Genomic DNA, 27,657 nt, shown 5'->3' on the forward strand with positions numbered 1-27,657 from the left:
AATAAGTAAGTACTAGCATTATGAGTAGTAAATGAGTCGTAATGTTACTTTGATACTCTTATCTTAATAAATTATGGAGGGGAAGGGGCTAAATTGCTAACTCAATTTTTAATTATTAACTATGACTAATTTAAAATTATGAGATTGGTGAAAATCTAGTGGTTTATAAATTGCCATATATAATTTCATTTTATTATTTTTTTAAATTTAGAAAGATAAGAAAACTACTAAAATTATGATTTTAGATCAAAACGTCAATATAGTGTATTAAACATATCAATACAATTAATTGAATATGTCAATATAATTTAATATTGACATTTTATATGTATTGCATTGATATATTATCATAGGTATGTTGACATTAACCTGCTATAACAAAAATACGAAAATTTAATTTTTGTTTTCAAATTTTGACATCGGAACACATGTAAGTGAAATCTCGTTAGAATCCTTATAAAATTATCTTTAATTTGACATGTGTTGTGTGAAAAAATAATTTAAATTGAGATAGTTATAATCATTTAAAATTTTAAGATATTTTTTAAAAGTTACTTATAACTAACTTTTTATTAATTGACAATTTTTTTAGACGGCATTTGATATTCGTGAGTGAATAATCTTGTACCTTAATTTAATGATCCCATGTCTATCAATGAGTTATATTTAGCAATTTAAGAGGGAGTTAACAATATAACACACCCTATTACGGAGCATGTAAACTTGTACTGCTACTTTCTAGGGTATAAAATATCATTATAAAAATAGTCATTTCTCTCACATCCACACACACAGCCCCTAACCCAACCAACCTAACTAAATATTTTTTTTTATATTTTAAATCAATATCAAATTTATAATAAATTTAAATTTACAAAATATATAAAAGAAAAATTAGTTTATGTCCGAATATATTTAATGTGGCATGTATAGAACATCGCAATAACAATATAGGTAGTAAATTAAATAAGATTAGAATTATAAAATAATTACAACACATAGATACAACAATTTAAATTTAAAAATGTACTTACTAAGTAACCAGTACTGTGGTGACATGTGGCATGACCCCCTACTTTTATTTTATAATCATTTTATTACTAACTTTTTTGTTTTTTGCATGTGACCCTATTAACAGGGTCACCGATATATAGTCATATGAAATAGACATGTCATGTCAAAAAATCATTTTTCTATATGTATTGCATAAAGAGAATTGATTTTGATATTATGGCATTATATAATTTTTGTGTTTAGAAAATAATTTTAAAAATAGTACTCCATGAATTTCTTGTTTTAAATTTATGAGTGATATTGAGAGTTATATAATGAAAAGCTCTGGTCTTTTGCCTCCTCTCTCACACTCATGATGTTCTATGATCATCTCATAGCGAAAGCTCCTATGCATTTCTCTTGAGGTGTCAAATATGATACAACCTGCAATATAAAGTCTCTAAATAAACTTATAAAGATAATGTAGTCCATATTGTCTAAATGGAAGGAAAATGCACATATAAGGAATGATATTGTAGTACCTTATGCCATTTTTTCATGTAACGTTTAGTGACATCATAAACTCCATCTCTAGCTAGAGCGCTGGCATAGTTCAACTTCTTTCCCCACCTTAAAAAGAAAAATACAGGAGAGAAAAAATGGTGACATTTATAATAAGAAAACTAAAATGTCCTCACCTCATCTTTAAATCCAAAATTATTCAAATCCAACTCTGCAGATTTAGATATTTGACCTTTCTCATATAGCAATGGATTGTCATATATTCCTTCACAAGGATACAAATTGCATCTACCTGATAATTAAACAAAACCTTTCATTATTTGGAATTATAAAGTCAGAAATTATACTATTAAAACAGCAGCAGCGAGAGACAAGTTCTGCCTTTCCAAATAAGGTGAGAAACACTTTGTACGAAGTTCGAACATGATCTGTCAAGTCCAATATCTAAACATGAAAGAGATTACAAAATGACATTAAAGCGAACTCTTATAGCAGTTGTAGTCTAATAATAATTTATCCAGAGAGTTCTTTGTCCATTAACTGGCGGAATCTGAAAAGTGAAAACACTAGGCTTTGATATAAATTACAAAATAGTGATTTATCTAGAGAGTTCTTTCTCCATTATCCAATATCAGCCTACTAATCTGTGATGAATAAAGCTTTCTCATGCCAATTAATGGTGATGACCGTGCTATCTGAAATTTTATCTTGAGGAATCAGAATTAATCATATTGTATAATTACGTAGATTTTCAATATGAAAAATCCAGAGCTTATTAGACTTCTGATCTTGTTATTGATCATCTGCCCTCACAAAACCTGAAATACCAAGGTAATTTTCAAACAAACACTCAACCTAATCAAATTTACAATCAATTTTAAAAAACATTTCCCTAAAAAATTGTTCAATTTCAGTTCTAGTCAGCTTGAGCAGGAAAATACGTGGTTGTCTCAATGGTCAAAGACTCAAAGCTATATGAAAATTTTATATTATCAGAAAGAGGAAGGAATAAACTTCAAATGGAGGAAGTTTTTTAAATTCAATCCTATCAACGGACGGTGGCGGTGGAGGTAACTTAGGATCAGCTGCGCTAGGAGAGAGGAAGGAAGAGGCGGAAGCGGAGGCCGGAGGAACTAAATCTCGGTCGGCAACAAACAGTGTCGCGTTAGTGACGGCAGCTAGCAAACAATTAAATTAAGTTCTTATTTTCCATTTTCAACAGAAATATATAAAGATTAAATTTAGCTTTATTATTTTCAAAATATAAAATAGCTCCTATAGCTAAATTGAGGAGAAACTAATGTGAATATAAAGAAACTATATGTGAATATAAAGAATGAAATACTAGCTAGTATGAGTCTTAAAATCCCACAACTTATATAAAGAAGATATATAACCTAAATTTATTGACAAAGTATAAGAATATTTGACATAAAATTTTTTTTGACAAAGATTAAATCTTAAAAACTAAAATTATTAAATTAGTCAAAAATTAACCTACATCCAAAATCTACTACCGTCAAAAATCAACCTACATGATGACCGGTCGTCATTGTGTCTATACGTACGAGACCTCCACATATATATTAAATTCGGATTTGACAAAAATTAAATCCTAAAAACTAAACTTATTAAATTAGTCAAGAATTAACCTACATGTCGAAAATCAACCTAAATGACCAGCCGTCACTGTGGCTCTACATACGGGACCTCCACATGTATATTAAATTCGGATTTGACAAAGATTAAATCCTACTAAAAACTAAACTTATTAAATTAGTCAAGAATTAACCTACGTGTCGAAAATCAACCTACATGATCAGCCGTCACTGTGTCTATACGTACGGGACCCCACAAGTATATTAAATTCGGATTTGACAAAGATTAAATCCTAAAAACAAAACTTATTAAATTAGTCAAGAATTAACCTACATGTCGAAAGTCAACATACATGACCAGCCGTCACTGTATCTGTACGTACGAGACCTCCACATGTATATTAAATTCGGATTTGACAAAGATTAAATCCTACTAAACACTAAACTTATTAAATTAATTAATAATTAACCTACATGTCGAAAATCAACCGACATGACCAACCGTCACTGTGTCTGTACGTACGGGACCTCCACATGTATATTAAATTCGGATTTGACAAAGATTAAATCCTACTAGAAGCTAAACTTATTAAATTAGTCAATAAATAACCTACATGTCGAAAATCAACCTACATGACCAGCCGTCACTGTGTCTGTACGTACGGGACCTCCACAGGTATATTAAATTCGGATTTGACAAAGATTAAATCCTACTAAAAACTAAACTTATTAAATTAGTCAAGAATTAACCTACATGTTGAAAATCAACCTACATGACCAACCGTCATTGTGTCTATACGTACGGGTTACGGGACCCCACATGTATATTAAATTCGGATTTGACAAAGATTAAATCGTACTAATAACTAAACTTATTAAATTAGTCAAGAATTAACCTACATGTTGAAAATCAACCTACATGACCAGCCGTCACTGTGTATATACGTACACATGTATATTGAATTCGGATTTGACAAAGATTAAATCCTAAAAACTAAACTTAAGTTAGTCAAGAATTAACCTACATGTCGAAAATCAATCTACATGACCAGCCGTCATTGTGCATGTATGTACAAGACCTCCACAGTCTATATTACTCTTAGTTATATATATTTCTATTTAAAGATATTTTATATCTTAAAATTTTATGTAAAGTGAATCTTCTTTATAAAATCAATAAATTAAAAGAATAACAAAAGAAAATATAAATTGATTGATTTACTGTTCTAACACATGGAATTATTCCATTATTTTGATCGAGATAGAATATTATAAGGCAATATAAACTAGTAATTTTTTTTCATAAAAATATACTTTGTCCGTCCACATAAAATAGGGCAACTGGTGTATGGCATGAGTTTTAATGTAGAATCGGTAAAGTAAGAGAAAAGGGAAAAAAATAAGAGACAAGGAGAAAAAGTAAGTAAGAAGTGGTGTTAGTGTCATGATGTGTAGGATTATTATTTGTTAAAAACTTTCCATAAATAAATGTGCTCTATTTTTTGTGGACGGCCAAAAATGGTTACTAATTACAGACACTCTTTTCTCAAATTACAGACATGACACAACTAGTTTCACGGCCACGTGTGGTAAGTAATTTATTAATCTTTTCTCAAATTACAGACATGACACAACTAGTTTCACGGCCACGTGTGGTAAGTAATTTATTAACAAAATCATATGTTTGCTAATTGATTGTTTACATGAATAAACTAAATTATCCAAATTTGAAATTTGCATGGTACCGACTAAGCTGCCACTATACATGGCATGACATCTTGATAGTGAAATCATGTCACTAATTGTAGATCAAGGAGCCGGTAAGTGTTTTTTTTGGATTATTTAGAGCATTTTATTGCTCTAGTATTCATGTAACACCTTAGACAGAAATTAATTTTCCGATTAGACAATCGGGAAATCAGGTTTTCGGCGAATAATTTTGAAAATAAAATAATGGTAATTAATAAATATAACTGATAATTTTTATAAGATTATGATTTTAAAATTTCAAGGCAACTTAGTCTACTTAGTTATATTTAGAAACAAAAGAAAAAAAATGTATGCTGAGTCAATTGTTTTAAAGAATAACTACAAAATTAAAAGATTGAAGATAAGTTTGTCTAGCAAATTCAAAAGTGTGATAATATGAAAGAAAAGTCTAGAAAAGTGAAATAGCATGTGTATTATTGTTTAGATGACATTTGTCCACTTTAATTGTCATATAATAAAATGAGAAATGGTAGAAAATGAGATTATATCAAGAATGACTGCATTTTTGGGAGGAGAAGATAGAAAACCTAAATATAGCACGTTAATAAGAAAATAAATCCAGTGTGGTTGTTATATTAACAGTTAAATAGGGAATAAGGGAATCATAGAATTACTTTACATCTAGGATAAGGATAAAAAAATGTTTAGCCTGTAGTACTATCCTTTCTCTAAAAATCAATATAATTTTTTTGGTACAATACACCGTATCGACCCAGCTCTAAGTAGTAAGTAGGGGTTGTTACAATTTATTTAACCTGTATAATATATGTATTTATTGTCTCAATCTTTTTTTTTTCTTTTCATTTAGGTATTTGATGGGCATTAATAACCGTAAGTGTGATTGAATCGTGGACACATCTTACTTATGGAGACAGATGTAAACTCTCCACGCAAGAGCTATTGGATTGTTGCGAAAAGAATCCAAGGGGTTATAAGAACAAATGTGGATGAAAAGTGGTTTTACATGAACCCAACTTCGGTATCGTTTAAGTGGGTAGAAAAGAATGGAATTCAACTAGAAAGAGTGTATAGGCAGAATGCAGATGACAGTGAACCGAAAGAAAAAGATAATGTTAGAAAGGAAAATCAATTAAGGGGTGAGAAGATTTTGTAGTTCACGGTAATTAGGAAATTAGTATAATTCCTGATTTTGTGACTAGGGTAAATCTTAGCATATATGGGTAATCCCTAGCCTATTTAAATAGGGTGTGTATATTGTGATTGAGAAGAAGTCGAATGAATACAAAAACACACTTTCATCATGGTACCAGAGCAAAGGCTCAGAACAAAATCATCATAGCCTGAGAATACTAAATCTCGGCCATGACAGATCAAGGAGACAACAAGGAGGACAAACCCAACATCAACGATGATTAAAGATTAAGAATGAGTAAAAACGTTACTCTGGCAGTCAAGCTCAACGGATCCACTTACCCCCTTTGGCAGAAACTGAAGAGAATAGCCAGTGGAGGCAGACGAGCACTCTGGCATCTCACAGGAATACCGGCGCCAACGGAACCAGGAGCGAAGGGCTATAAACGAATGGGAACGAGACGCTTGTTCAAGTTTCTCACCGGATTGAACGAACGATACGATGCGATTAGGCGCGACATCCTCAAAGAGCATCCACTGCCCTCAGCCGAAATCGCGTACGGACGAGTGAAACGAGAGGCTACTCGGCTCAAAATCATGCCACCGGCAGCAAACTCGGACTCTCAGACTGTCGCAACCAACGAGGACTCATCATCGGGCGGAGTGGGGCTAGGATTCATTGCCCGGAGTCAACCACCGCCACCGCGAGCCGCCGACCCAATCGCAGAGGAGGAGGATTCAAACCAGACAAATCAAAATTGTGGTGCTCCCACTGTGGTAGACAAAAACATACCAGAGAATCATGCTTCCTCCTCCTTAGTTTCCCTAAGTGGTGGGACGAGAATCAAAAGGCGAAGGCGAGGCTGGCCATCGGAATGGAGGAAGGCAGCGGCGGTGGAGGTGGCAGGGGCGTCGGGCTATTTCTACAGGGAGTGTGCAACCAGGATGCCACCAACACTCGTGGGAGAATAGGGGATGTCGGAGGTGGCGGAAGATCCGGCGAGACCACCGGAATCGGCGGAGCATCTTTTGCAGAAAGGAAAGGGGGCGGCGGGTCGATGGGAGGTAACGGATTAGGATTCTTGAATCCTAATCCCAAATTTCTTTTGCAGATTGATCCCTCAAATATTAACCTTGCAAAAAGAAAACCCCATCAACCAGAATATTTATATCATGCTCCCCATAATTCCAAATATATGCAGTTAGGACCCCAGCTCTCTAGAATTCGAAATTCAGCCCCTAAATTACATGAAAAGTCTTTTTGTACTCCAAACCGGTTTGCCCCCTTGCAACGTATCCCTATTGCATGTATAGCTCAAAGTAGAAACGACCCTAAGGAGAGTGGGTGGATTTTTTACTGTGGGGCTACTGATACTATGTCTTATGATAAAAAGGATTTCACTGATTTATGTGAGGGGTCAAAAAGTCAAATACAAACTGCAGATGGAGAGTTTACTGCTGTGAGTGGGAGTGGGACTATTGAAATTTCTCCTACCCTGAAACTCAAAAACTGCCTTTATGTGCCCAAATTATCTCATAAACTCATGTCCATTAGCCATGTGACGAAAGAATTAAACTGTACTTTACTGATGCATCCAAGCTTTTGTGTATTACAGGATATCAGGACGAGGAGGATAATTGGGCGTGGCACTGAGCGTCAAGGCCTCTACTACATAGATGAGATTGCTCAACAAGGTGGCACCGCGATGCTTGCTCACGGATCTGTGAATCGGGAAGCTTGGCTGTGGCATCATAGATTGGGACATCCATCTTCGGGTTATTTAAAAATTCTTTTTCCAAAGTTTTCTCAGTTTAAAGATATTACTTGCGAGTCATGTGTGTTGGCAAAAAATCACAGACAGTCTTTTCGATCAAATGATACTCGTGTTAAGGATATTTTCTCTTTAGTGCATGCTGACGTTTGGTGTCCGGCCCCTATTAGTGGTGATCATGGTTTCAAATATTTTTTGATTTTTGTGGATGATTGCACTAGATTGACATGGGTATATTTTTTGAAGAATAAATCTGATGTTTTTGAAAAATTTACTCAGTTCTTTACTATGATCCAAACACAATTTCAAACAACAGTCAAAACCCTTAGGTCTGACAATGGCAGGGAATTCGTTAACAAAGATATGTCAGAATTTTTTAAGGAGAAGGGTTTAATTCATCAAACCTCGTGCCCCTACACGCCCGAATAGAATGGTGTAGCCGAAAGGAAGAATCGGATAATCCTAGAAGTTACACGGGCCCTTTTCTTTGACTCAAATGTGCCTAAATTCCTCTGGCCTGAGCAGTTGCTACTGCCGTCTACCTGATTAATAGACTGCCTACCAAAATACTAGGTATGAAAACACCTTTGCAAACTCTCTCATCCCTAACTGATATTCCTACACCTTCCGCTTAAAATCTTTGGTTGCTCGGTTTATGTGCATGTGCCAAAACATGAAAGGAACAAATTTTCTGCATGTGCAATAAAATGTGTTTTTTTGGGGTATGGGATAAATCAGAAAGGGTATCGGTGCTATGACCCGGGGTCTCGAAAAATTATAACAACCGTGAATTGTAATTTTTTGGAGAGAATATTTTTATCACACCCAAACTCGGGGTCAGGGAGAGAGTTATAATCTTCAGGGGGAATGTGAAATAATTAGACCCCTTAATTTGCGTGTGCCACAATCAAGCAACTCAATCGTGGAACTAACAGAACAAGCTAGTGTCATCGCCGAGCCAGTCACATCTGCTGTGGAGCCTCCTCAATCGTCTACGTCTGATTCTAGTCCTCCTCCAGTGATATTCGAGGTAATTCTTGAACCAAGCTCAGAAAGTACAGTTATTTCCTCTAACAATTCTGGTGTAGATGAGGGCGAGAATGCAGCCATTGATGGTGATACAGGCCGCTATGTACTTCCTTTTAGAAGTACTCGGGGAATCCCAGCAAAGAGATATAGTCCTGAAAGGACCAGCAAAGGCAGATATTCTATGGCGAATCCGGCAAAGGTAAATTTAACTGAGATGGCAAGGGCATTCGAAGCAGCCCTCTATGGGGAGGAAGAATTGCCCCAAACAGCCGAAGAGGCTATGAAAATTCCACACTGGAGGGAAGCAATGCTAGTAGAGATGCAGGCTTTGATAAAAAAACAACACTTGGGAAATATGTCTGAAACCGGATGGAGTTCGAACACTAGGGTGTCGATGGGTCTTCACCATCAAGAGGAGGCCAGATGGGTCAATTGAACGGTATAAAGCAAGGCTAGTAGCCAAGGGATACACTCAGACCTATGGAGTTGACTACGCCGAGACATTCTCACCTGTGGCGAAGATGAGCACTATTCGGGTGCTATTTGCAATAGCAGCAACCAGAGAATGGCCGTTGCATCAGTTCGACGTAACGAACGCCTTCTTGCATGGGGAGCTCAAGAAGCCGATTTATATGGATGCCCCTCCAGGGTTTACTGGAGAATTTACAGGAGGGAAGGTTTGCAAGTTGCAGAGAACACTGTATGGGCTAAAACAGTCGCCAAGAGCATGGTTTGGGAGATTCACAGAAGCTATGAAGAAATACGGGTACAGGCAGAGCAACTCTGACCACACATTGTTTCTGAAGAAGAGAGAAGGGAAGATTACGTGTCTGATTATCTATGTAGATGACATGATTCTCACTGGTGATGATGAAGAAGAAATAAAACAGATAAGGAAGAATCTATTTGCGGAGTTCCAAATGAAAGACTTAGGACTACTCAAATATTTTCTGGGAATTGAGGTGCTGAGATCAAGGAAAGGAATTTTTATAAGTCAACGGAAGTATGTGCTTGACCTATTGGCAGAAACAGGATTGATGGAGTGTAAGCCGGCCGACACACCTATGGTTCAGAATCATGGCTTGCGGATAGTTGAAGGAGCAGAACCAACTCACCGCACGAGATACCAGCGCTTGGTTGGGAAACTGATCTACCTTTCCCACACCAGGCCTGACATTGCTTATGCAGTCGGTGTAGTAAGTCAGTTTATGCATGCACCCCAAGTTGCACACTGGGAAGCAGCTTTGAGGATTGTCCGATACCTGAAAGGGACGCCAGGCCATGGAATTTTGTTCGAAAACCACGGCCACTTGGAGATTCATGGTTTTACGGATGCTGACTGGGCAGGTAACCCAAATGACCGAAAATCTACGGCTGGGTATTTCACATTTGTAGGAGGAAATCTTGTCACATGGCGAAGCAAGAAACAGAAAGTAGTTGCTTTGTCGAGCGCCGAGGCAGAGTTCAGAGGGATTAAGAGTGGGTTGACTGAAATCCTGTGGTTGAGGAAATTAATGACCGAACTAAGCCTCAATTCGCAGAAGTCGTGCAAATTGTTTTGTGACAACAAGGCAGCAATCAGTATATCTGAAAACCCAGTTCAGCATGACCGTACAAAGCACGTCGAGGTGGATCGGCATTTCATCAAAGACAATATAGAAGCCAAGACTGTAGAGCTTCCTTTTGTGAGATCTGAAGATCAATTGGCAGATATCCTTACGAAGGCTGTAGATGGAAGGAACTTTCATGAAGTATTGGGCAAGTTAAGAATGTGTGACCCATTACTTAACTTGAGGGGGAGTGTTAGAAAGGAAAATCAATTAAGGGGTGAGAAGATTTTGTAGTTCACGGTAATTAGGAAATTAGTATAATTCCTGATTTTGTGACTAGGGTAAATCTTAGCATATATGGGTAATCCCTAGCCTATTTAAATAGGGTGTGTATATTGTGATTGAGAAGAAGTCGAATGAATACAAAAACACACTTTCATCAGATAATAAGTGGAAGTCACTACTTGGTAGTTGTGAACCGAAGAAAAAGGTATAAATAGTTTAAAGAACCAAATTTTTTTTTCCCCTATTTGTCTATATTCTTATCATACATATTTTCCTCCGTTAAGGAATGGAATGGGGTCAGAGTAGATCACCACATGGTTGTTCCTGCGAATGAGTCGAAGTTACTGGAAACTCTTGTTAATGGCTCAGTTGTTGGGGGTATTCTGTTTAGTAAAGATATTGTATCTCTTAAAGTACTAAATGTTAGACTAATATGTAGTAACAACTTATACTTCCACTAAAAAAAATCATCTATCTAGTGACCTAAAGTAAGGGTTTGACATATAATATTAAGTACAATTATGCGCCTTAACTTTTAGGGGCCTAAAGTAAGGGTTTGACCCATTTTATCTATATTGTAGTACTATATATTTATCTTTTATGTGTAAGTTTTTCTAATTTTGTTAAACTTTTAGGATGGTATTTGGGACGGAACTATTTGTCTTCCTAGTTTTGACAAATACAACTACCATACATTTGTTTTTACTGGATATGACACTAACGAAAACGGTGTAAATTTCTACCGGTGCCAAAGCACTTAGGTAGAAAATTGGGGGGTTAAAGGATATGGAACGGTTTAAAGGATATGAAAGAATTAGGCGGGCGTCTAGTTACAGTTGGGAGACTACACCAGTTTCTAATATTATCAAATGGACACAAATCTCTGCCAAGGTTCATAGGATTTCCAAAGGAGATACCTATGATATTGGCAAAGAATTCGATACCATTTATGATCATAAACGAAAGTCGGATCTCATACGTGATTACCTGATCAAAGCATTTAAAGACTACAACTATAAAGAAGTAAGAACTTATTTTAATTAAAAATAAACATTTATTATTTATTTACCTGTTGTTTTAATTTTTTAGTATTAGTTATATGTTTTTTCTACTACTTATTTCAGGGGTTGCATTTGACTATACAATTTGTTGACGTCGTTTATCGTCAAAAAAACAATTGTGGACAAAATATGGTTCGTGTTCTATGTCGTCGACTCAAATGGTAAGAAAAGGAATAGAAAGTGAGGGTCCTCTCGACTACAATATACGCAGTCGACATGTTTAGAACATTCAAAATGTTAACATATACTATTATACTCCCTCCGTCCCATTAAATATGCAACATTTGCTTTTCGGCACAGGATTTTAGGTAGTGTTGTTTTGTGAGTTAATGAAGATAGAGTAAAGTAAGAGAGAAGAAAAAGTAGAGAGAGTATTGTTTCCATTTTTAGAAACGTTTCATTTTTAATGGGACAAACTAAAAAGGAAAACGTTGCATTTCTAATGGGACAGAGAGAGTACTATTTAGGTGTGGATTGTTTTGGTAGGATTGGTGAGGACCTTGTGCCTACTGTTTTTTGCTTATTGTGATTGTGACATCCCTAACTCGAAACTTGCATATTGATATAATTTTATTTATCATTGCATATTTATAATATTATTTGCACAATTGTTTGTCGTATACATATATATGAAAGTATGTATGAACTTTAAATAGTTGGATGTGCATGTGTAGTAACGTGTAGGTACGTACATGGGATCATATAGTACTACTAAATATAAGTGTACATGTACATGTGTAATAATACGTGTGTGTGTATGTGAGTGTTTAGTGCATGGAAAATATATTTATATTTATAGTGATCCTAAATGAGATATAAATAATAATAGTATAATATATAGTTTAAAATATATATATATATATATATATATATATGTATGTGTTAACATATACGTGGTCACTAGTTAATAGTGCCACTAATCTTATAGGACAAATGTCATAGAAATGGGCTATATAGTATGCATGCTACTTTTTATTTTAATATTCATAATTGATATCAATAGTTTAATTTAATTTTTATATAACCGCATTTGCATGTTTATATATATACGTAAGAGTCAGTGAGTTTGGAAGAAAAAAAAATGGAGGAAATATATATTAAAAAAAAAAAATCGTGTGTCCTCAAAATCTATAAAATGCTACGGCACTTAATTTAGGAATGGGAATTGATTAACTTTGCAAGAGCTAGGAATATCATTAGAGACATCGACATTTAGCAAAGAGAAGGAAAAAGCCGGAGAAAACAGTAAATTATCAGTCCAAGAGAGTAAGATCAAGAGTGTTAATCCGAAGGTGAAATAAGGAATCCGAAGGAGAAACCCTAAACTCACTATCTTGACTGACTCAGGTGTGTATAAATCACACTTTTAATTTTACATATTTTATGTGATTGATTGCTATGTGTTAAATTGGAGTGAATATTTGAATTATATGATGCGAGGGCCTTCGTGGAAAGGTCAAAATGCAAAGAGGGGCCTTCGTGGTAAGGTCAAATAATGAAAATGGACCTTCGAGTCGTATACAATGGAAATCCCGGGCAGATACCAGACTTGATCTGTCACAGAATAATAAACTGAACAGAGTGGCATATGCATATGTACAGGAAATTGATTCTAATATTTGTTGGTTATTGTTATATACATTAGTTAAAGAATATGTTTGATTGTTGAGCTGTGGAATTAAAGGTAAGGTTTATATACACTGAGTTGTGGCTCATATAAACCACTAATATTTTTCAGGAATAAGATATCAATGATGCGTGGGTTGATGTGAGTTACAGTTATTATAAGGGTCGGCGGCTGACGCATTTTTGACAACCTTCTCCTCCTCATAATTTTTGCATATAGATAAATATATAGTAGAAAGAGTGGTGAAAAGGTCCCACCACTACTGTTTAGAATTTTTTTTTTAAAATATGTACTTGATATATGTTTGATTTTTGAGCTTATAAAATATATGTGTTTTTGTATTTGACGTGTGGATTATTTCTTTTAAAATCTTAAATTTAGTTTATAGTAAGTACATAAGTCATAAGGGTTGGGGTGTGACAGTGACTATATTGGTGAGCACATTGTTAATCTTTAGGTGTGGATTTTTTTGCTAGGATTGGTGAAAACCTTGTGCCTACTGTTTTTTTTCTTACTGTAACTATATTTGTTGAGACCTTGTACCTACTGTTTTTTCTTTTTATTCAGGTATTTGATGGGCATTAGGAACCGTAAGTGTGATTGAAACGTGGACACATCTTACTTATGAAGACAGATGTAAACTCTCCAAGCAAGAGCTATTGGATTGCTGTGAAAAGAATCCAAGGGGTTATAAGAACAAATGTGGATGAAAAGTGGTTTTACACGAACCCAACTTCGGTATTGTTTAAGTGGGTTGAAATGAATAAAGTTCAACTAGAAAGAGAGTATAGACAGAAGGCAGGTGACAGTGAACGAAGAAAAAGATAATAAGTTGAAGTTAACCAACTTTTTTTTTGTTCTCCCTATTTATCTATATTCTTATCATACATATTTTCCTCCTTTAAGGAAAGGAATGAGGTCAGAGTAGATCCCCACATGGTTGTTCTTGCAAATGAACCGAAGTTACTGGAAACTCTTGTTAATGGCCCAGTTGTTGGGGGTATCGAATCTCTTAAGGTACATAATCCTTTCTACTTCTATGAATGAACTCTAAATGTTAGACTAATATGTAAGTAACAACAATTTATACTTCCACTAAAAAATTCATCTATATAGGGACCTAAAGTAAGGGTTTGACACATCATATTAAGTACAATTATGCGCCTTAACTTTTAGGGGCTTTAAGGGCCTAAAGTAAGGGTTTTGCTCATTCTATCTATGTTGTAGTACTATATATTTATCTTTTATATATAAGTTTATCTAATTTTGTTAAACTTTTAGGATGGTATTTGGGACAGAACTATTTGTCTTCCTAGTTTTGACAAATACAATTATCATACCATTGTTTTTACTAGGTATGACACTAACGAGAACGGTGTAAATTTCTACTGGTGCCAAAGCACTTGGGGAGAAAATTGGGGGTTAAAGGATATGGAACAGGTTAAAGGATATGGAAGAATTAGGCGAGCGTCTAGTTATAGTTGGGAGACTACACCAGTTTCTAATATTATGAAATGGACACAAATCCCAGCCAAGGTTCATAGAATTTCCAAAGGAGATACCTATGATATTGACAAAGGATTCGATACCATTTATTATCCATAAACAGAATTCGGATCTCATACGTTATTACCTGATCAAAGCATTTGAAGACTACAACTATAAAGAAGTAAGAACTTATTTTATTTAAAAATAAACATTTATTATGTATTTACCGATTGTTTTGATTTTTTAATATTAGTTATATGTTTTTTCTACTACTTATTTCAGGGGTTGCATTTGACTCTACAATTTGTTGACGCTGTTTATCGTCAAAAAAGCAATTGTGGACGAAATATGGTTCGTGTTCTATGTCGTCGACTCAAATGGTAGGAAAAGGAAGTATAAAGTGCAGGTCCTCTCGACTACAATAGATGCAATCGACATGTTTAGAGCATTCAAAGTGTAAACATATACTAAGAACAAGCAAGAGTTACTAGATTGTTGCGAAAAGAATCCAAGGGTTATAAGAACAAATGTGGATGAAAAGTGGTTTTATACGAACTCATCTTCGGTATCGTTTAAGTGGGTTGAAAAGAATGGAATTCAACTAAAAAGAGAGTATAGCCAGAAGGCAGGTGACAGTGAACCGAATGAAAAAGATACTAAGTGGAAGTTAACCAATTTTTTTTTATCTCCCTATTTGTCTATATCTTATTTATTAGTATTAAATTTATGTTGTGTACATATACCTAATAACCTTCATGTATAAAAAAACCGTTTATTTGTGTATAAACTCAATTATATAGCAATGTTTGTTGATATACTCAAAACTAAACTTATTGTTATAAGAAAATGAACATAGGTCTATTGTAACACCTGATGTACTGTACACCAAGTACCACAAATTCTCTCATCTTTTTTGATCATGTATTACTCAAATATATTATGAAAAATCATGTAAATGGTAGAGCCCATGTAGGGGCATGGTCACATCAAGTAAATCACTTGCGGGGACTAACTATCAACATCTCATCTTTTCCTTTAATCGCGTATCTTTCACAAATCATGTAGTTGGGGTTCGGTGGCCTTCCATGATGGCCTAGCCCGGAGGACTAGTACGAGGCTCAGTGGCCTTGCATGATGGCCTTAGACGATGGCACAACAGCCTTACACGATGGCTCGATGGTATTACACGATGACACGGTGGCCTTAGACAATGGCACGATGGCCTGGAAAGATGGCACATTGGCCTTGGTATGGCACGATGGCCTTATACGATGGCACGGTGACCTTGCATATGGCACGATTGCCTTGCACAATTGGCACGGTGGCCTTGCATATGGAACGATGGCTTTGCTCTATAGCACGCTAGCCTTGCACTATGGCATGGTGGATGGCACAACAGCCTTACAAGATGGCTCGTTGGCCTTTCACGATGGCACAATGGCCTTACACGATGGCACAGTGGCCAAAATTGGCACGGTGGCCTTACCCTATGGCACGATGGCTTTGCACGATGGCTCGATGGCCTTTAAGGGACTAGGGACCGTATTGGGACAACCGAGGGACTCACACCTGAGCGATACGCACATTGGATCATGTGCGCGGGAAGATGACTATTCTGTTTAACCCGCTCCGGGCCCGGACTAGCATAACGATGTTCTATGTCGGCCGAGCACATCTCAGGCCATGGCCGAGCTTTTGGGCATAGCTGGCGGTCTGACTTGAGTCCCACAAAGGGATGTCCCTCTGGACCTGACTCGGGCACTATAGACATCTTTTTTTCGTGATAAACAAACATTTCCAAATCATTTGATATTTATAGTTTTTCTTTTATACTCTTATTTTCTTATTAAATTCTTATTCTAAACAACATTGTTTTACACTATCATGTAGTTTTAAAACCTTTCTTTTCTCGTTTTTGAAAATCGTTTATTTCTAACTAGATGTTAGAACAAATTTTATATCGAAAGAATATATTTCTAACTAGGCCTTGTTTAGGGATATTACATCTATGATACGGGTGTGTCCGCATCACCGTCGATGGAAGGAGATGGGGAGACCACCGTGGAACAGATCGGGGAAGGACCTACTGCGGAAGACCCACAACCGGTGTTCGAGACGGTGGCGAGGGAACAGACCATGAAGACAATGACACGTGCACGGTCGCAACGGCAGAGTAAGCAACCGCTGAAGTATGGGGGCTTCGTTTCTCGATGAGGATGAGTAGTTAAGATTAGCAAATTAGTTATTTTCCTTTATTTAATTATGTCGGTTTATTTTGGTAGAATTAATTGTACTTATTGGGTCGAGCATTGCTCCTTTCCGGGTTTTCTTGTTGGTTCTGTGGAAATAAAGGAATATCAATCTATTTAAAATAATATTTGGATACATAAATTAATCAAATTTTGGAATGATACTATTATAAAAAAAACATAAGAATATTATGAGATGAGAATATGTTGAGACCCCCGATAGAAATGGTTAAAGAAACATAAACGTTTTGCGCAATACGATTTAAATTGGTAAATTGGACAAAAATCTAGATCCCTTTATTTTCCGTTTGACAAAGTCGCTAGAGCACAAAGTTGAGCACTAAAAATTGGGGAAAAGAAAATTGCTATGCAACTACGCAAAATTGCATATAGCTAAAAAGCAGCTATCTGAGCTGCACAAAGTTTACAAATTTAAATACCTAAATAAGTCAACCTTTAAAGAAAAATGAAATAGGAAAAGCGAGAGGCAAGTATCACCTAGCTTTTACTATCACCTAAGCAACAAGAGCTGCGAAATTTCTAAATCAAGTATGCATGTAATCACAGTATGCCCCTTTGCGACATCGCCCATTCGCATTGTACGGGCACGGTGTGCCCCTGTGTTGTCTAGGACCACTGCCACCGCCACCGCCACCGCCACCGCCACCAAATGATGATTGCCTGCTCCAAGGCCGGGCACCACCAAATCCTGAATCTCGACCCTGGCCTCCTCGTTGACCTGAGTACTGACCCCCAGCTGGGCCCTGCTCACCAGGCCATGGAGCCCAACCTTGGTTTGCATTACCTTGCCCCGACCCTTGAACAGCTGGAGGCGCCCCTACAGTTCCGGATGGAGGGCCCCAAGCGTTCCCAGGCATTGGCCCTGGGATTGGTGGAGCACCACCCCAACCTTGAGTTGGCACCCAACCAGGATTCGGGTTGCCAGAAACCATCCCTTGCATGTTACCTCCAACTGGATTTGCGGGTGGAGGAACCCATGCTGCAGTATTACCAGAGGGCGGTGGACCTTGCATAGCCGGGCCCCAGTTTACGTTTGCATTGGCTGGCGCAGGATTCCCCCAACCCATGTTTGGATTGGTCGGCATTGCACCCCAGCCAACATTAGGATTTTGAGGTCTCACCACCATAGGATTACTGTTATCAGCCGGTGCCACGCCCCAAGATGCATTTGGTGTGGTAGGCGAATGCAGGTTTGGTTGGCTACTCTGAGAAGGTGGTCTCCACACATCAGGTTGAATCCCAGACACAGGGCCTGAGTTCGGGAAGCTTCCAGAAGAACTCTGAACGTTAGGTGGGGCCCAACCATAACCCTGTGCCTGACCCGACTGTGAACCGCTGCCCCTAACCTGATTATCAGCTGGAAGATTCTGACTAATAACAGTATGCACAGGCGGGACAGCGGCTCGTGCATGGCCATGCACCTCTGCTACATGTGGTTCACTCATTGAGGTTGTCTGATTATGCAAAGGGACTGCTGAACTCACCATGATTCCGGGATGAGACTTGGGTGCCGGAGTAAAATTGGTATTTTGCACGACGGAATTCAAAACTGTTGCAGGATTAGAAGGATGATTTGCAAGATTAGGCAAAACTGCAGTAGAAGATGGAATCCCACCATTAGCAGAAGGTGATTGAACTGCAACAGTGAGATGACCTGCTTCTTTCCCTCCAGACCACCCTGCGTTACTTTGTTTAGGAGTTGGAGATGGTAGGTTCGTCGTATCATTCCCAGACCACTTCTCAGCAGACATATTTGAGTGTGAACCAGAACTTTGAATCAGTTTTGCTCTCTCATTTTCTTGGGGCAACAATGTTGCAGAAATCTTATTTGGATGACCGGCCAATGTATGGGAACTGTGCAAGGCACTTGTTGCTGGGAATGTGGTCTCAGCTGGCAATGCCCTCGGAAACTTCCCTGCCAGCGCATCAACCAGGAGTACAGAGTTTTCTTGCTTCTCTGTCGCTCTCCATATCTTCAGATTAGCAGGAAAGTAACCTGTGTTATTCCATTTGCGCAATTGGACCATTGAAAAGGGACCTTGCACTTTTCCAGAAGGGTCCTGATATTGCCACATCTTCTCTGATTCGTTTATCTTGACAGCAGGTTCTGCAGCCCCAGCAGAGTAAGACCCTTGCGAGGGCAGTGACGCAACACCAGAAGCTGATTCAGGTCGGGATACAGTACGCTGAGCGCGTTCAGCAGATTCAGACTTAATAGTAGTAGAATTTGGCCTATTAAAATTATCCGAGTCTTGGGTCGACTTGTCTCTATCTAAATTCCACAAATTCTCATTTACTATCTCACCAATATGGCCAGTATTGGTTGAAAAGTTGTTGCCAGACAGGTTCCTGCTCGGTGTAGCTTTTCCTCCTCCACTCCAAGATTCTTTTACATAATTATCCCTTCCAGGAGAGATTGGGCCCCTCCCTCTCTTACTAAAACCAGAACCTCGAGATCTCATGAAAGTATCTGCATAGAACAAAACAAATTCTGATTAGAGATTAGGATTGGAGAACTGTGACTATACTGAACACAAAGCATGTAAAATGATATGAAAGAGACCTCGTCTAGCATCTTCATTATCACTGTCATTATCTTCCGATTCATGACTAGGATCCATCTTTGGATCCGCGTGAATTTCCGGTATTTCATCTAGTCTGCGCTGACGCTCTTCAGGGGTCTTCAAAAGCTGCAACTTCTCAACACATTCTCTAAGCGTGATAATCAGTCAAGGGCAAACTAATCGTTTCAGAGAAGCATAGTACATAAAATATAAAACTAGTACTATTCTAAAAATTATCGTTATAAACAAAGCCCAAACATAAAACATCATGATCAACGCGGGAGCATATATATATGACACTAGAAGATGAATTATGTGGCAGGAAATTTCCTCACACAACAATAGTGTATTGAACTTATGTGCTTTATTGTATAAACAGATCCTCAAAGGATGATTGTATTCCAATTTTCCTAGAGTTTAACCACAGCAATTGACCAAACAAATCCCAAGATACTAAGTGCTAACACAACGTATGCAATATGCAATAAACTCCTGAAACATATTGCTCCTATGCAGAAAAGAGTGTGGTTAATTTTATAATAAAACCAGTATACTTTTTAAGAGGCTCAAAGCATAGGCAGTTACATGGATGTCAAAGTTTGAGAGAAGTATATAATAATATTAACTTTCCCAACAGGCAAAGACATAGACATAATAGGTAAATAAGAAGTAAGGTAAAATGACATGCTTATATCGACATGCAGAAAAGGATATTCTTTTCGACGGCCTAAATCACTTGCTCGATCACGAAGATGACTAAGCCGTAAGGTCTCTGATTCCAGCCACTGCATAGCAACATAAAAGAAATAACATCATCTAAAAATGTAAACAGGATAATAAGATGCTATTCAAGACTAAAATACATATTCACAATAAAAATAAATGATCAGATCACATATCTTGGAAAGATCAACGATAGATATATCTCATTAGTCATTTCTAGCATAACTAGAGATATATTACTACTCCACTCTACTGCACACATTTGAAAAAACGGCTCTAAACAAGGGAGCATGGAGCAAAATACCATAAATAACCCAAGTAAGTAGTGTTTATATTTCATTTATGAATGGATATCATAGAATAATTTTGAACCAAGAGGGATGCAGCATTACGCACTATGCCAACAAAAATAAGACGATCAATATAGAGCATGCAGGTAACACTCTCTATGGGCTTCAAAACTTTCAGAAACTAAGTTTGTCTTAAGTTTATGAAACTTGGGACAAAACAGAAGGGACTTTATATAATCCATTTTAATTCATAACAGAATATAACAGTTTCCAAAATAATAAACTGCAAAGATTACATACATCGTTGACTCTGGCCACCTGTATTTCTGTCGTCTTGTCAAGGATCTCACCCTACAAACCAGAAAAGTTATCTCACTATAACTGTTATATTGACAACCTAGGATAAAAACAAATGTATGTAATTGTGTATGTATTTACCACAGTCAGAGGACTAATGAGCCCACACTTGATACTCTGGCGCAGACGTTTGCATTCATCCTGTCAATGTCAGAAGAAAATATGAAGTGAGAGAATTGATTTCAGGGGATAAAAAGTATTCGCTAATGGTGAAATTCAGTTACCTCGGTGAACTCTTGATTTGAGATTGTATCAATTGATATTATTTCAGTCTTATCTAGATTTAGAATCTCTACCATTGTTTCAGTAGTTCTTTTGCCAACTTTGTAAGGTTCTGCTGCTTTGCTAGTTCCTGCAAACAAAAAATCAAGTAAAAGCAATATCAGCTGTGTTTTCAATAATGAGATGGTGGAATTGTGATAGGAAGGCTAAGCTACCACCGAATATAACTGTTATTAGTTATAAAAGCACTCGAGGCAGAGAGCAACTATAACCAATATGAAGACAATAGGAAAAAATCATACCTACAACTTGAACTATTCTATATAAATCCTGCTTTTGGTTACTACCAGATATCCTTATGCGTACAAATGTTCCGATAACTTTCTCATTGAATGTTTCAGTATCTTCAAGTAGGTCCTCCATCAACTTCCTTCGCAGGTAGATCAAACCAATGTTATGCATGTCAATAGCTGCATAATCATCAAGATTAGACTGAGGCCCCCGATTATCCCCTTTCTTACGTGATTTACGTTTCTTATCTTTGCCACCCTTAGTTAGGGTTTCAGGACTGGCCTCAATATCTAACTGGTCATTTTCAGTATCAACGACAATCCCTTGAAGATCATCATTTTGCTCATCTCTTATGAGAAAATGAGATTCAATAAGCTTTAGCATTTCAAAATGCCCAACTCGAGGTTTCCCAAATAAAGTCTCAAGTCTTGCATCACACACAATTTGACTTTTCCGACGAGGATCACGCAGCTTGTTTATTTTAATATACTCAAGCAAAAGTGCTTGTACATCAAACTGAGACAATAATGATATGTCACCATTTTTCATATGCGAGACAAATTCAAGTAGCTCCTGTGATGCCCACTCAGAATTGCCAGATGAAGAAACAGCTCTCTCTCGGGATGCAACACCAGTATCAACTTTTGACCTGGATTTTGATTGTTTTCTTATCTTTCTTCTTTTAGGCCTGACAGTTTCAGAGTTCTCAACGGAGTCATCTGAATCGGAACCTCCTTCATTTGCATCAGCCTTCACTTCAGCTGACTCCGTTTTGCTGGTGCCAGACACATCTGCTCCCTTCCAAGGGTTTCTAGCCTCTAAAATCTCACTTGATGACAATGACAACTTAGCTTTTAACTCTAAGTAATAATCTTTGAAGAGATACTCCCAGCTACTTCTGTCATCAAAGTCAATTTGAGCCTGCACCTCTCGTTAATAGCAACAAGAAATAATCAGAATAGTCATACAAATGCAAATAACAAATGGCTGGATGACCAGTAACACTACTTAACCCAGTTACTGATGGATCTAGGAACCAAATACTCATAATTTCAAATTTGGACAGTGTCTGATGAGCACAACCATGAAGTGTGAAGCCAGAGACAACCATACTAAAAAAATTCTAAAATCAAAATGATGATCGGAGAACAATAAATGCCTACAGATCTAAATAGTTATTGTGAATGGTAGACACAAGTCACAGGTGTCTAACATATTCATACATAAAAGATTTTACACCATAATCCCATGGAGGGGGTGATCTAATAGTTCTTGGTTTGTGAAGATGCACTCTGTGGTGTTCCATTTTCTTTTCCCGTTGAGGTACACTAGAATTAACGGGTTTTCTACGTACTTGATTGTTTTAGGGGATGTTATTGATTTGTTAGAATTAAAAGTATTAAGATTGAGTATATCTACAGTGTTGAAGAACTATGGTGCCCACTGCCCACTTCTACAATTTAGACTATCTCACTTCCAGAAGTTGGTTACCTTTTTATAAGACTCTACCCCATGTGCATCAGAAGCACCAATATGTGATAAATTATTTCAAAATCCCAACTGCACCTTTAGAGGCTTAACTAAAAGCCAAAGAAAAAACAACCATGGTCCAACTAAGTATAGATAGTTAATCAAGGAAAAGCCCAAGGATCATTATGTCAAACACAAAAAGCTGGCCTTGGTGTATAACCATTGAAGAACAGTAGTATTGATGTTTCTACATGCCAGGTACCACTAATTAACAACAGCAATTATATATTTAAAGCACAGGAAGAACAAACTAATGAGTGGGGGCAAGAGAGATCATGAAGCACATACACCATTGTTTACCTGTTCATTGTTTTCAATTAACATAACAGTTCTCATGCAGGTCTCACAAAATCCTTTATTTCCTCGGACACATAAGATAGTTGCATCTTTAGTGCAACTTTTGCACAGGGAGAAGGTACATGTATAGCACATATAGCGCGCATTCTTCTCACAGATGCTACATAAATGCCAGCCTGAAAACAAGGAGAATCACAAGTTCATTAGCAGCAAAAAAATACTACAACGAATCCTCAAAGGGTTGGATAAAGGTGCATATTAAAATTTAACCATATTTTAATCAAACAGATAGCAAAAGAAGAGCACATTTAAGTAGTTATGATGCCATTCAACTGTTCAAGTAGCGGCTTGGACAACACAGTTATAGCAAAAAGCTTTCAATTAGGGTTCACTTTTTTCAGTAAAAAAATGCAACTAAAATTCAAAAGATGTCACGAGGAATGGCTCTACATCAAATAATAGTTCCAACATCTAGTTGATGCACGTGTAAAAATAAATCACGTTATTAACATTAATTTGCAATATATATATCTAAAGTTAGACAAGTTACTAATTGTAACAAGTTGAATTGTAGTAGTATATATGTTTCTTAACAAGCATTTGTAAATCTAGCAAACTCTCTACTTGTAAAAATTAAATCCAAAGAAGAGGCTGTTCATTGTAGAAAAGCAGCAAAAGATAATTGTAAGGGTTAGTACTAATAAAAGAAGTACAACCCACAACAGTGTCATAAACTATCATCAAACATGTGCATGCACTTTTGAGATACAGAGAAACCCATACCACAGTTCCAGCGACCCTTAGATTTGAAAAACGCTTCATCTCGATTTACACAGGAAGGATGATAGGCCTTCGGGCAACCTCTGTAAACACATTAAGAAACACAAACTAATGTAAAACACAATGACGCCCGTGGTGGCTACCAAAAATAGTTTGAAGACAAAAGGAATTGTTTGTAAAATGAGAAAAATCATCTCTGCATCCTAGAAACCTTACCTGCGGTCACATAGCACAAGTTCCCCACCATCAAAACAGATGAAACAAACATCCTCTCCCACAGTCTTCCGTGATGATCCTTTAGCCAATGCTCTAGTTATGGATGGACTTTTTGTCAACTTTGCTCTCTTCCGCTTCCCTCCTGACGATTTCCCTGATTCTGCCATATCAGTTTCAGTCTCCATTTCAGTATCTTGTGTCCCAGTCTCCTCCTCAGCAGCAATTGTTTCATCTTCTTCGTCTTGTAGTCCACCAGGTGAATCATACATGTCTTGAGCAGTCTCATCTACATCACTCATTGTATCCTCTGTCTCCATTTTTCCCTCGTCATCTGGGGTTTTAGAGTCGATGGAGTTGGTTCCCATGTCAGCATCTTTAGCCAGATGATCCACCTCAGCATTCCTTGTCATCTCAGATTCTACTCTGGACTCTTCTTCTTGTTTGATATCCCTTACAGGGAGGTCTGTGTCCTCCTTATATTCTGACTCATTCAAATGCACATCTAGATTAGCATCACTTGAGACCTTCAAGCTAAAGTTCTCATCATCCACCATCTTCGCTTCAGAAACCTGACTCTCCTCAGCAGCCACCACCCCTTCATCCTCAGCATGCTTGTTTCTTTCGTGGCCACTAACATCTTCCAAACCTTCATTTGATTCATGGACCTGCTCTTGTTCAGAAACTTTAGCTAGATGCACGCTGTCATCTGTTTCAACTTCTGCGGCCGTTATTTCCGCCACAGCCTCGGCATCACCTTTCTCTTCCTCTTCAACCTCAGTTGATTTTTCACCTGCCCCACATTCTGAATCATTTACCAAAAAATCCCCCCTCTCCACAGCAACATCATCACTCCTTGCAGCTGTCTCGGCATAATTGTCCACTGTCATTCTCTCCACTGACTCATTCTCCACTCCCCCCATTGTTGCAACATCCACTTCTTCCTGGCCCAATTCCCTCTCATGATGATCATTCAACGACTCAGTTCCCTCCATCACCAGGTTCAATTCACCCCCTGCCCCATCTGTTTGCAATTCAGACAACTGCTGCTCACAGACTGCATCAGTATCGGCCACTGACTCATTCTCCACTCCCCCCAATGCTGCAACATCCACTTCTTCCTTGCCCAACTCCCTCTCATGGTGATCATTCAACGACTCAGTTCCCTCCATCACCAGGTTCAATTCACCCCCTGCCAAATCTGTTTGCAATTCAGACAACTGCTGCTCACAGACTGCATCAGTATCGGCCACTGGCCTAAATTCTTCCTCACCTTTCACTTCAAGATGTGTGTCCTCGGCAATTTCAACACCTCCGGCGTCCAATTGCGATTCAGACTGAGTAACATCCACCTCCAACTTGGCATCAAGAACAAGATGTGTGTCCTCAGCAATTTCAACCCCTCCGGTGTCCGATTGCGATTCAGAATGAGTAACATCCACCTCCAATTTGGCATCAACAACATGTACAATCTCTTCTTCGTTTTTTGTTTCAGAATCAGGGTCAATTGCCATTTCATCACCTTCCTTATTCACTACTGATTCATCAAGAACATGCGTATTGACTCCATCAGCAGCCACCCCCCCCACCTTCTCTGCACAATCCACTCGGTCCGCTCCTTCCTCACCATCCACTCGATTAGCTCCTTCCTCCAGCGGTTCCGAAGCTGCCACTTCACCGCCGCCATCCTCAGCCAGAACCTCCACCGTCCCTCCGCCGACCGCCACCGTTTCATCCTCCACCGACGCCACCTCTCTTTTCTCGCCGCCGATCACAGTCGAATCACCTGATTCCGCAATCGATCCGCATTCCCCGGCGCCATCAATCGCCGAAACTCCCAAATTTTCCTCATCCATTTGTCTGGTTTAAATTGTTCGTTCACGAGCAATATATATGCTTCATCATCCACAGTGGGGGCAAACTGATTACCGTTTTCCTTTTCCTTACAAACCCTAACCCTAATTTTGCTTCGAGCAGAGCGCTCGTGCAGGGGAGTTGTTGTTCTTCGACTCTACAAGATTCTTGAAAATGCACTAGGGTTTTGGAAATGAGAATTCGATGGATTTCAGTTTTCGATATTTTCCTGAATTTATTTACTTTAATTTGGTAGGGAGAGTTGTTCATTAATGATGAATGGAAAGAAATATTAATGAAAAATGGCTCACTTTTGGGCTTTCGTAAATTTAAATATATTAAAGCCCAATTAAATAGAATGGGCCACAAATGATAGGTACATTTATTCCATTTTTCCATTTCAAATGACTTTTATTTGTATACGTCCAAATTGACTAATGAAATATGATCTCTATGGACACTTTAAATCTAAATAAATATTGCACCACATATCAATTGTTGACTCTCTCTATTTAAAAATTATCTCTATAGGCACTTTAAATCCCAAGTAGTAATATTTTATTTATATGGGCACGTTAAATCCCAAGTAATATTATCTATATGGGCACTTTAAATTCCAAATAATACTGAAGCACATATCAAATGTTGGCTATCACTCCTTTCTCTATAAGTGAGTGATTAATTATATTATAAAAGAAAATAATTATACGAATGAGATGTATCAAAAAAGAATTTGATTTGTTTATAATGGAACAAAATGAGGTATTTGAAGTTTAATTGCAATACCTAAAGAATTATGTATTTGCATATGTCAGGCCTTGGATGACCTATGTTCGAGTCAGACTTATAATGACTCAAGTTTGAATCTATCCATAATGTGTTGATGTATTGGTCGTGTTCCTGGTGTGGTTTCAGTATGAGAAAAAGTTTATTGGATTACAAACTCATCTCATGTCGAATGAGTGAGTGAGGTTGAAAGGTCATATAAGCATTGTCAACTCCAATTATTTTGAAGACTTTTGGAATTGACCCAAAAAATAAATCTGTGCCGACGAGCTTGATCCAAAGTGGACAATATCAAACTAATGCGCAGTCGACGGATTTAACATCGTGCAACGTTTTAGCTTGAGATGAAATTAATCTCACCCTGGGAGAATAGGAGCATGGAAGATAGTTATCGTGTTTTTGGTATTACTGGACTATTATTACTGTCACTGTTCACTTCTTTTTTCCCCGAAAGTGAGCCCCACACTAAATTGCAACAACGGGTGTGGCACTACTCAGCTCGTGGAAAAGAGACAGTAAGCTCCTACATGTGATACCATTGTTGGAGTTTGTATACTAGAAATCACATTTTGAGTGATTGAATACTGTTAAAACTCTCATTTTATTTTCCAAAGGAATAAACAGATTATTTTTGTCATAATGTTGTTATGTTTTACATTTAATGGATGTTTATTACATGTTTAAATGTATAAG

The 27,657-nt window shown here is 37.5% G+C and overlaps 1 protein-coding gene and 1 long non-coding RNA gene across 4 annotated transcripts; one reads left to right on the forward strand and one right to left on the reverse strand.

The window, feature by feature from the left end:
- Positions 1–12,763: 12,763 nt before the first annotated feature.
- On the forward strand, positions 12,764–15,338 carry LOC125190769 (uncharacterized). 3 transcript variants are annotated; one of them, XR_016130203.1, is made up of 5 exons: positions 12,764–13,019; positions 13,867–14,097; positions 14,206–14,316; positions 14,655–14,968; positions 15,070–15,338. It is a non-coding gene; the product is annotated as an uncharacterized LOC125190769 (long non-coding RNA). The 3 variants fall into 3 exon arrangements; XR_016130204.1 differs by lacking the exon at positions 14,655–14,968 and having other exon boundaries at positions 13,867–14,101; XR_016130202.1 differs by lacking the exon at positions 14,655–14,968.
- Positions 15,339–17,311: 1,973 nt separating this feature from the next.
- On the reverse strand, positions 17,312–26,427 carry NERD (GW repeat- and PHD finger-containing protein NERD). The gene is made up of 10 exons (XM_048087379.2): positions 24,328–26,427; positions 24,115–24,194; positions 23,335–23,507; positions 21,516–22,425; positions 21,216–21,343; positions 21,073–21,132; positions 20,935–20,985; positions 20,336–20,406; positions 19,621–19,775; positions 17,312–19,527 (listed from the first exon to the last, which is right to left on the reverse strand). Exons 1-10 carry the CDS (start codon positions 26,178–26,180, stop codon positions 17,582–17,584), a joined length of 5,427 nt encoding a protein of 1,808 aa, XP_047943336.1. The 5' UTR covers positions 26,181–26,427; the 3' UTR covers positions 17,312–17,581.
- Between the last annotated feature and the right edge of the window lie 1,230 nt (positions 26,428–27,657).

Source organism: Salvia hispanica, chromosome 5, assembly GCF_029641045.1.
Source record: "Salvia hispanica isolate PSC_SH4W2 chromosome 5, Shi_PSC_v1, whole genome shotgun sequence".
NCBI classification, from domain to species: domain Eukaryota; kingdom Viridiplantae; phylum Streptophyta; class Magnoliopsida; order Lamiales; family Lamiaceae; genus Salvia; species Salvia hispanica.